This window comes from Anopheles nili, chromosome 3, assembly GCF_943737925.1.
Source record: "Anopheles nili chromosome 3, idAnoNiliSN_F5_01, whole genome shotgun sequence".
NCBI lineage: Eukaryota > Metazoa > Arthropoda > Insecta > Diptera > Culicidae > Anopheles > Anopheles nili.
The window spans coordinates 49,451,787-49,461,540 of NC_071292.1; the positions used below are offsets into that span (position 1 = coordinate 49,451,787).

General features: G+C 51.4%; 1 protein-coding gene across 1 annotated transcript; it reads right to left on the minus strand.

Moving 5' to 3' along the window:
- Nucleotides 1–91: 91 nt before the first annotated feature.
- LOC128727661 (myocyte-specific enhancer factor 2) lies at nucleotides 92–4,087 on the minus strand. The gene is made up of 8 exons (XM_053821596.1): nucleotides 3,918–4,087; nucleotides 3,604–3,807; nucleotides 2,731–3,058; nucleotides 2,490–2,642; nucleotides 1,295–1,443; nucleotides 972–1,192; nucleotides 363–799; nucleotides 92–264 (listed from the first exon to the last, which is right to left on the minus strand). Exons 1-8 carry the CDS (start codon nucleotides 3,969–3,971, stop codon nucleotides 92–94), a joined length of 1,719 nt encoding a protein of 572 aa, XP_053677571.1. The 5' UTR covers nucleotides 3,972–4,087.
- Nucleotides 4,088–9,754: the final 5,667 nt, after the last annotated feature.

The window sequence follows — 9,754 nt, forward strand, 5'->3', positions numbered from 1 at the left end:
TCGAGTTGTCGTCGAGATAGCACTGACCGCTGGTGTCCAGCGTGCGGTTGCCAACGCCCACCGGCCCGGTACTACCGGCCGCCTTCGAGGGCTATGTGGCCCAACCTTCGGAAATTCGGGGTCTTTTATGTGCCTGCGATGCCGGGGCGTCGTACTCCGGCAGATGGCTGCCGCCCGTGCTGAGATGCCGAATGTCGACCGGTGAGGGTGCGTTCGTCGGTGTTACCGAACCTGCCAAGTGCCCCCCGAGAGGCAGATAGGAGTCTGTTACAACAATCGTGTCAGTCTTGCGAGGATGGAAGGATTTTTTCCGCACTTTTCCGCACTTTTCCGGAGCTTTTTCCGGAGCGCTTGCTACTTACCCGGGGTCGGTGTTAGGTGCCCGGTTGAGGAAGGTCGCGAATGTATGAGGTGCGTGTGGTTGAGGTTCCCCCCGAGGGTGTTGGTTGTTCCACCTCCTCCTCCACCACCACCACCGCCGCCACCCGCTACCACCACGTTGCCCATGGAGGTAAGCTGTTGGGCGCCATTTTGTTGGCTGCTGTTCGCGCTGGTCGACGCATTTACACCATTGCCGGTTCCGGGGACGGGCCCACTAACGCCACCATTGGCACCGGACGTGGCCCCACCACCACCACCCACCGGGACACCCCCGCCACCACCGTGGTGGTGTGACGCGTTGTGGTGTTCCCGTGGGGGTGAAATTGGTTCCGCCTTGATTTTCACCGAGAGCGGGGATGTCGAGGGGGGCGGCGTGCTGTTCGAAACCGCTAGATGGGGCAAACCGCTGAAAAGTATTCTGAGTAAGTTCGAGTTCAATTAACGCACCACACGCACGCATCGATCACCACCACCCTACGGGGAGGGGGCGGCGATCTTCAAGGATTCGCTGCAGCGTCATCGATCGTCTCGGACGCGCTTGGGGCAAGCAGCAGAAATAGCGGTTCGGGAAAGCTCTCGCACATAAATACCTCGAGTGCTGAAGCGTGCCCATGGCGGCGGCTGCAACGGCCGCGGACGAATTCTGGCTATGGCTGGAGGCCGCACTCCACGGTCCAATCATGATGTCGGGGTTGAGTGAGAAATCCTGCGCCCCGAACGAACCCAACGTGGTCGTGTAGTTCGCCAGCCCCGGGATTGGGGTTTGCAGGGCCACAACGGGGGTGTTTAAATTCGTCTGTTGCCGCGCGTGCTGCCAGCAGAAGAAAAAAAGAACGTTGATTAATATAAAGGAAGGATGTTTTTTCCTCTCTCTCTCTCTCTCTCTCTCTCTCTCTCTCTCGCTGGTGCTTACCTCCACGTACGATATGTCGTCCGCCGTGATGGTCGGGTTCATCGGTGTCGGGATGACTACTCGCAGGTTGGTGGATCGCGACCCGGAACTGCCGCTGCCACCTGACGGGCTTTGCTTGATCGTTTGCACTGCATTGTCGAAATGGAACTCTGTTTGAAAGTACGATACTTGACGATTACTGTTGTTAATATTTGTACGTTTCGTTCACTATTTTCCTGCCACTCTCTGATTCGCTTTCGCTTCCGCAAAAACACGTGTATCTCGGCGTGTCAGTGTGTCAGTTATTCAACGGCCACACACGCACAAACTTTCAATCGAATGCTTAAGAAAGCCGAACAAAAAGACAGCAAACCGGAAGAGTATGGCTTCCTTTTGTATTTTTTTTTGCATTTAGAAATAACCCAACTCGGCGTTATTAAAAGTTGCACACACACACATACGCACACGACAGGCAGGTACAAGAGAAGGGTTGAGAAGGAAGGAAGAAAATCAACACCTCACGCATGCGAGTTAATTATAACACGAAAGAAAAATGGCTTTCATTGCCACGATCCGTGCGAATGGCGAGTCCTTTTTGCTGCAATCATTATTCAACCTGCTGCACTCGCGACCGATGTCCTTTCCGCGCTGCAACCGCATTGATTTGACCTATTGCACACACAACCACACACACACACACATCCATTCAAAGGCCAATAGCAGTATACCAGCTGCAGCACCGGGGTTCATTATTTCCCGTTTTCCCGGATACAACCCGTAGCCATAAACCTTGAACTTTTCCTGCGCGACATTCCCAGATATAATAGAGGGGGGTAGAAGAAAAGAATTAAAAGTAGAGTTGTTTGCGTTTCGTTGGAATATTTCAACTTCATTATGTGCATGTTTTGCTGATGTAGAAAAACTGTCCCACACGTTCCATCAGCGCTCCTTACAGAACCGGTCGAATGGAAAAACAAAAAATGCCACTCCCCCCCTGCAAGTCAAACGATTTATGGCTTTTCTTTTTTCGGTGGCAATTTCCCCCGCACGAGTGCGTTAAATTTCCACCAAAAACCGGTGCGTGAGCGAATACACGTTGTTCGGACGTCGAAAAACCGAAGAACGGATAGGAAAGTAGCAAACACTGAATGGTTAAGTATTTGGGAGAAAGGAGGTGAAAGAAAAACAACAACAAAACTCAACAAACCATGCTTACTTTTGTTATGCGTGTTATGCGTGTTATTGTTATTATTATGCGCCTGATGTGAGCCAATACCTGGACTCGGACCGGGGCTGGGTGAACCACCGAGGGGCGACGCCGAGTGTGGATAGCCGTTCGACATTTCCAGAATGCCTCCAGAGGGATAAACTAAAAGCAAAAACACAGAAAATATAAAAAATTCGTGATTCCTCGGACGCAGGAGACTTAAGGAGCCCTGGGAGCCCTGGGAGCTTACCCGAGTCCGTCTCCGAGCTGGACGGCCGTGGGCTAATACTATTGTGTGCCATCTGTGGGCTGCTCTGGAGCATCGCGTCATTGTAGGTGCCAATGACGGGCACAGACACGGGCACGGAAACCGGCAGCGAGTAGCTATTCGCGGTCATATTCGGCCTGGCACCGCCGGCCGTCAGCTGCTGGTTGCGTTGCATCATGATCTGAAAGTCCTCGTCGATTTTGTTGTACTTCGCCTCGGTGCGGGGCGTGAGCGTGTAGCTGTCTTCCGGTTCCGGCGAGTCCGGTGACATCGTGCCGTTTTTGTTCTCTTTCTGCGCGTTTACCTGCAACTGTAAGCAGACAGGCCTTACAAGAATACGGACCGGGTGGCTTTCGGCGAGACGCTGGGTTTTGACCCCGCGGTTTCGCACATCACTTGGCTACCGCAATTATTACCGCACACAAGCAAAAAGGGGGGGGGAAGGGGGGGTGAATGAAATAAAGGGGGAAAAAACGCAGAAAAGAGCGCAAGCATGCCCGCGAAGGGGGTGGGTTTGATTTTGTGTTGAACTTAAGGCGGGAAAAATTAGCGCAAACGCGAAATTAAAAGCTTATTCGCACCGGTGAGACGAGCCACGTTTAGAGTGATCTCACACGGTTTTTACGGGGTGTTAAAAAGAAAGCAACTCAAATTGCGCGCGGGAAGAGGACGGGAACCAAAAAAAAAAAAAAAACAAAAACTGAGGTTAAAAAGGAATAAAAAGCCACTCCAGCAACAACACAACAACACGGCCCGGCCCCCCGGCCCGGTGCAGTAATAAACGGGGTTGTCAGTGAGGTTTCAGAAACGCCAGGGGGTTTGTTTTTTTTTCAGCATCCACACCGTTAGAGGTACCTCGATTATGTTCTTGTTCGTCAGCGACTCGTGCGGCTCGTTGTACTCGGTGTACTTCAGCAGCACCTTGTCCATGTCCGTGCTCGCATACTGGTACAGCTTGTTGCTGCTGCTGAAGATGATCAGCGCGATCTCGCAGTCGCACAGCACGGACAGCTCGTACGCTTTCTTCATCACGCCGAACTTGCGCTTGTTGAACGTCACCTAAAAAAAAAAACAGGGTTGAAGCAAGCACCGGAAAAAAACAAAGCGTCAATTAAATGGCCACAATGCCATGTTAGGGGGGGGGGGGGGGGGGCAGAACGGAAGCTTACCTGCCGGTTCCGCTCGTCCGTTATCCTGGAAATCTGTATCTTCTTCCGTCCCATCTTGGGCGCGTGCTCCTGTCGGCAATCGTGATCACAATTCTGGACGCCTCAGCGCTTTTGCTTTTTGCCACCCACAACCTACACCACCTTTTTCCTTCCTTTTTTTACCTTTGTTTCGTGTGTGTGTGTGTGTGTGTGTGTGTGTGTTTGTTTTTCCACCAATTTGTGGGGGTGTGTGTGTGGCGGGTTTATTCCTATGGCACGCGAGAAAAAGTACGCTTCCTGCCACCCTTCGGCACGTTGACTAATGATACCGCATCACTTTATCGTTGTGTATGTGTGCGTGTATGTGTGTGTGTCCGTTTGGAAAGGAAAGTTGCCAACTTCCTGCAAGCTTAATCCCACCCCCTTCGGGTCAAGATCAAGGACACGCGGTTGGTGGTTGGTTTGCGTCGTCCTTTTGTTCGCTTTTTGTTGCGTTTGTTCACGCGCCCCGTGTGTGGTTGCAAACAAAAAAATCGAAACAAACAATGGCGGTCCGCTAAATCATGTAGGCATTCCAGTGTGCATTGCAGTTTGCTGGACGACAAATGTGAGTAGAACGCGCGTTAGACTGCAAAAAGAAAAGAATTAGAGAAACAAATCATTAAAAAAAAAGGATCATTGGAATTTGCATGAGAGAAAGAGAGAGAGAGAGAGAGCAAATTGGCAGCGATAGTAGCGTCGTTTGTGAAGCCAAAGTGGAACCCAATCCATGTGCATTTCATTCCAATAGTATTCCCATTCGCTGGTATTGGTATTCCAAAGGTATTCCTACAAAATGCGCCCCTTTACCAGCATAGGGACTGCTGTATATCCTTACGTTCCTTCTGCAACACACTGCGCAGATCATAAACACTGTCCCTTCGGGGTGACATTTTAGCATAGCGCTCGCTGGCACGTGCAAGTGTAGCTTTTTTTTTTCGCCCTCCCTCTCTAAGCTTACTCGCCGCCTTTCCGGGACGTTCGGAAAGGACAAACGTTTGCAATTGCGACCCATGCGGTTTGAGTTTCATCGTGGCCCATATGGAGCAGCAAACCACCAGACACGATCCTTAAGCGACGTTTTCAGATGGACGCATTTTGTGGCGCTTGCATTGCCCATTTCTCGTTCCTTTTGCCCTTTTGCTATAAAAACCCGTCGATCGGTATAAAAGGGGTCACAATTTATGCAAGTCCCTTTTTTGCTCCCCCCAACACAACGCACGCGAGTTCTATCCACGAGAGCTGGCTAGGTTTCCATTTTTCCACTCTGAAGGCTTTTCCCACGCGCTTTCCCAGCAGCGCTTCGTCCTCGCGAATGTGTTTGCATATGTTGCGCACGAACAAGCTCACGTGAACACTCCTATACAAGGGCCAAGGTTAAGGGCCGGGAAAACAACAGCAGAAAGAAAAAAAAAACACACACATAAATAAAAAGGCCCCAAACGAGTGATGGGGGGGGGGGGGGGCGGGGGGAGATGAAAAACAACCTCCGGCTTTCCGCACACTCGGCCGAAAATAATCGATACATTAATGTCGTCTTCAAGGATGCGAATTCCAATTTCCACGAGGCCAACCGAGGCCCGGGGATAGTGCAATTCCCACAGCAACACACACACACACACAGAGCACACACACCGGTGTACGTTGGCGAGCTGTCATCACGTGAAAAGTCATGGCCAACCGGGGATGGCTGAAACGTGCTAACTAATAATTCAAATCCGTGAACCTCTCACGGAGCCAAGCCAGCTCAAGTTGGGTTGATAATTATTGCTAAATTGATTGTCGCTTGTTTCGCCTGGTGTGTGTGTGAGTGTGTGTGTGCGCTTTCCGTTCAGTGTGTGGTTGTTGGTAGGCTTTTGAAAAGCCTCACCTTCTCTGGTGCGCTCTGGTTCTAGCGCGTACTGTTGACAGACGCGATTCACACCAGCGGAAAGAACCGCGTGTTTTTTATTCTTTTCTTTTTTCAACCAGCTTTATGGTGGGGCTCCACAAATGGGCAGCCGCGTTCATTCACTTCGCTAACCACAACCCGAGCTCGATGAGGCTCCCGTACCACGTGTGGTTTTATTGAGACAAACATTATCAATTATAACAGGTAGCGATAAAGTCCCCCCAAAGCCGCCTCGGTTGCAATTCCAGACGGCCTACTTTCGCCGGGCTTTCGGAGCTGCTTTCCTGCCAAAGGACCTCGTCCCGTGTGCAATATCAGATAGCAAATCGGCCTCCTGCTTGGGGTGATATGGCGACACAAGCCTACCAGGACAGACGAGACTTTTGGCACGAGTTTTGCCCACATTCGGAAAATCTTTTCCTCTCCGGGGGCCGCGCGAGGGAAGAGTGACTTGACACACGAAAATGCTCTTAAGCTGTTGGCCCGGCCGTGTGTGTGTGTGGTGATGGGAAAAGTGGAACACCAAACGTTTTACACGATCAGACCGTCGTTGGAAGGATGGATTTTCCGAGGCCCCAACCAAGGAAAGGCACAGTGCGAGCGAGAGCAAATAATAAAAAAAAATGCAGACGAAAATCATACACACACTCGGGGGGTGACTTGTACAGTCCTTCAGTTTCAGTGTGGATGGTCAAACTCAGAAGTCGGTTCGTTTTCGTTGTCGGTCTTCTGCCGCTGCAACATACGACGACGATGAAGACGACGGCGACGCGCGTTTTTGGCACCGTTCCGATGTTAGGTAAGATATATGCCCATTCGACTCATCGCGCATCGAGGAAAAACATCATCCCACTTTCGGCGCAATCCCCCCATCCCGCCGGTCAAATGGAAACCCTTCCATGGGGGGGGGTGGGTTCTTTTATTTTCTTCTTCTTATATATATTTATTGAACGAAAGCTTCCAAACGGGGATCCCCTGTGCCAAGTGCTTTGGATTAAAAATGATTGAATTTATCACGGCCAATCATCCGAGCCAGAGCGATAGTGAAAAAGGGGGGGGGGGGGGTGGGAAATAAAAGGCCAAACCGGAATCGAGGTGCATTTTCTCGAGTGCACCCCCCGAAGGGTTAACGAGCGAGTTGACCAATTTTTCCTCGACGCGGCAACACCGTAATGGCGGCAGAGACGACACACACACACACATGCTGTGCCGTCGTGTGTGTGTGTGTGTCTGTGTCGATGAATTTCCCTCGTGTGTGGGGGGGGGGGGTAGTTTTTTCCCCCGAGTCGTCGTTGTGTTTTTCTTGCGCTCATCTTTCCTCATCGAAAAAAAAACCCCAGCGCCGAGGGTTGAGAGATCAGGGAAAGGTAAACCAGCGAGTGAGGGAGGGGTGCTTCTTGACCACCCAACCCTCCCCCCTCCCTCTCCCCCCCCCCCCCTCAAACGACCAGTGTGCAGTTGGGCCGTCCATTTTCCAGATGAAAACCCGGGACGGACGAGGTGGAATGTTCTTTTCCGAAGCTGTTTTGACTCTGTAAGGTTTTTGGGGACTGGTTTTCTTTTTCCTTTTTTTGCCCCCCCCCCCCCCCACTCGTGCTCTCTGTCTCTTCGCTTTTAAGTCCCGGGGAGAAAGGGGTTTTTCCGTTCGAATCTTGAAGCCCGATCAGGCCAAGAAGGAAGGTACGACATTACCCGGACGTCCAATCCCCTCAAAACCCAATCGCTTTGTTGCCAGTACCGGTTGAGACCGGCGACGATCGATCTGTGTGTGTGTGTGTGTGTGTGTGTGTTTGGCATGTTTTCGAAGATAACAACGAATCGCACCGCGCGAGAATGGCTGTCTTCGACGTGCCAAAGACATGTTCCCTTCGCGGGTTTTTTTTTATCGTTGTCGTTGCTTCCCTTTGCTTTTCCGTGAGCCCCGCAAAATGCGTGGAAAAACTCACTCCACACACAAAAAAAAAACCGTGAACCTCACGCGAAAGAGGTTACGCGCGAGAGATCGTCAGCAGCGTTTAGGAAGAAAATCTCATCAACTCTGCTCATCCTTTGCTGACGTGGTTTTTCCCTTTTCTTTTTCTTTCCCAGCCAACCATCAACCTACTCAACCATTTATTTGCCCGAGCGTGCTTGCGTACGTGTGTGTGTGTTAGTGCCTCGCCGTGGTACATAAATTCCAAACCGACGGTTTCGACGCACGGTTCTCGCGAGAAACACACGGCGGTAAGTAGAAACAGCTTTTGTAGCCCCCCTTTTTTATGTGTTTTTCATTTTACTTCATCTTGCTCAACAAGCAAATCTGCGCTGCTACGCGCAACTCTTCACGCCTCCCTCACATACCCACGATGTGTAGGTATGTGTGCACACGATCACAATATGCCGCAGGAACGTTACCAGCCTCACGCGCACGCAGGCGCTTGGGAAATTCAATAACACATCCTCTCTCGTCCATCGGCGGCGGGAAACAAAACTTTACGCAAAACCTGACTCAGGTTGCGAACGAAACACAGCGATCAGATCATCGAGATCATCATGCTCTTCGCTTTCCTTCCCGTTTTTTCTTCCTCGCTCCCTTTTCCATATCCCCGCCGCCGTTTGTCTCGTGCTCATTGCATTCCACCGTTTTTTTTCCCCTTCATTTCCATCGCCAGACGTGTTTTATGGCGACCGGGGCGCGCTTTTCCCCCAGCACGAGCGTTTTCTTCTTCTTCTTCTTCTTCTGCTGCTGCTGCTTTCCCCCGTTCGTTCGTGCGTGTGTGCGACTGCTTCTGGGCGCATCATTTTCTCGTGCTCCGCGAGCGGATCCTCGCGATCGCGAGGTGCAGCTGTCACTCGCGTTGCGATCTTTGTACTTCTGGCGATCCTCACAGGGGTGCGAGAGGTACCCCGAGACGAGTTGTTGAGAAGCACAACAACACTCACACACACACACGCACACATGCACACATCCTGGCCCTGGTCGCAAGCGCACGAATCAGCGCACGCGCGTGCCCCTTCTTCGCGCATTCAAACTGTTGGCTCGTGCGCGATCGCGCAACAGCGCGCGATGTTTGTTTTATTGTGCCTTTTCCGCCTGTGCGGGGGTTTTTTTTTCTCCCCCCTTTCTTTTGGCTCCCCTCTCTCTTTTCCTTACGAGGAGGAAAGTCGATTTATTCTACGACTCGCGCGCACGCTCCTCAACACCGGGAGGCAAACTGAACGCAAAAGCAAAAGAAGGTACATTTAACGGAATGCCGCCACAAAAAGTTGCCCATCCATTACAACGGCGCGCACGAGGCAGCAAAATACGCATTACTGAGAGAGGGAGGTGGGTGGGTGGGTGGGAAAATGGAGGCCTACGGATGGATGGTGTAAGGGGACTGGTATGAGATGAAACGAAACGCCACTCGTCTCGCAAGAGGAAAAGCGAAAGAAGAAAAAAAAAAGAGGAACAAGTCAGGCGACGTTAATGTCTGAAATGACTGCCCCTGCGCTCTTCTCTTGTAGCCTTTACTGGTCCCGACAAATGGCCAAAGACACACATTTACAAGTAAAAAAGAGCGAAAAGAAGTAAGCCGCTTCTTACCGAAACGCAACGAGCCGTTGTGGCTTTGGCCGGAGGAGGTCTTTTGTGCTTCGTTTTTGTCGCCCGCCGCCGAAGCCGAAGGTCGGGTTGGAGGGACTTATTTTTTTTTGTTATAACTTCGCTTCAACATCACACACGAGTCACCGAACCGGAGGCCTTTTTGGGGGTCCATCCACATTCTCGTTTGTCCGTCAATTGAGCCGGCGTTTGCCTTCGTGTTGCCGTTGTTTGCCAGCTGTTCAACCTGGCATCAAGACCTACGGCTGCTGCCTTGAGGCCAACCCATTCGATTCATTTAAGGAGCTGCCGCTGTTCGGCACATTTGCTGCGTGTTTTTTTTTATTTAATTCTAGTACCTATATA

What these genes read in the sequence shown, in the direction of transcription:
- LOC128727661 (XM_053821596.1), bottom strand. Translation starts at nt 3,971, where the DNA reads ATGGGACGGAAGAAGATACAGATTTCCAGGATAACGGACGAGCGGAAC. An exon ending in CGAACAAGAACATAATCGAG is followed by an intron (nt 3,059 to 3,603) that starts GTACCTCTAACG and finishes GTCTGCTTACAG; the next exon opens with TTGCAGGTAAACGCGCAGAA. An exon ending in GGCACGCTTCAGCACTCGAG is followed by an intron (nt 800 to 971) that starts GTATTTATGTGC and finishes GAACTTACTCAG; the next exon opens with AATACTTTTCAGCGGTTTGC.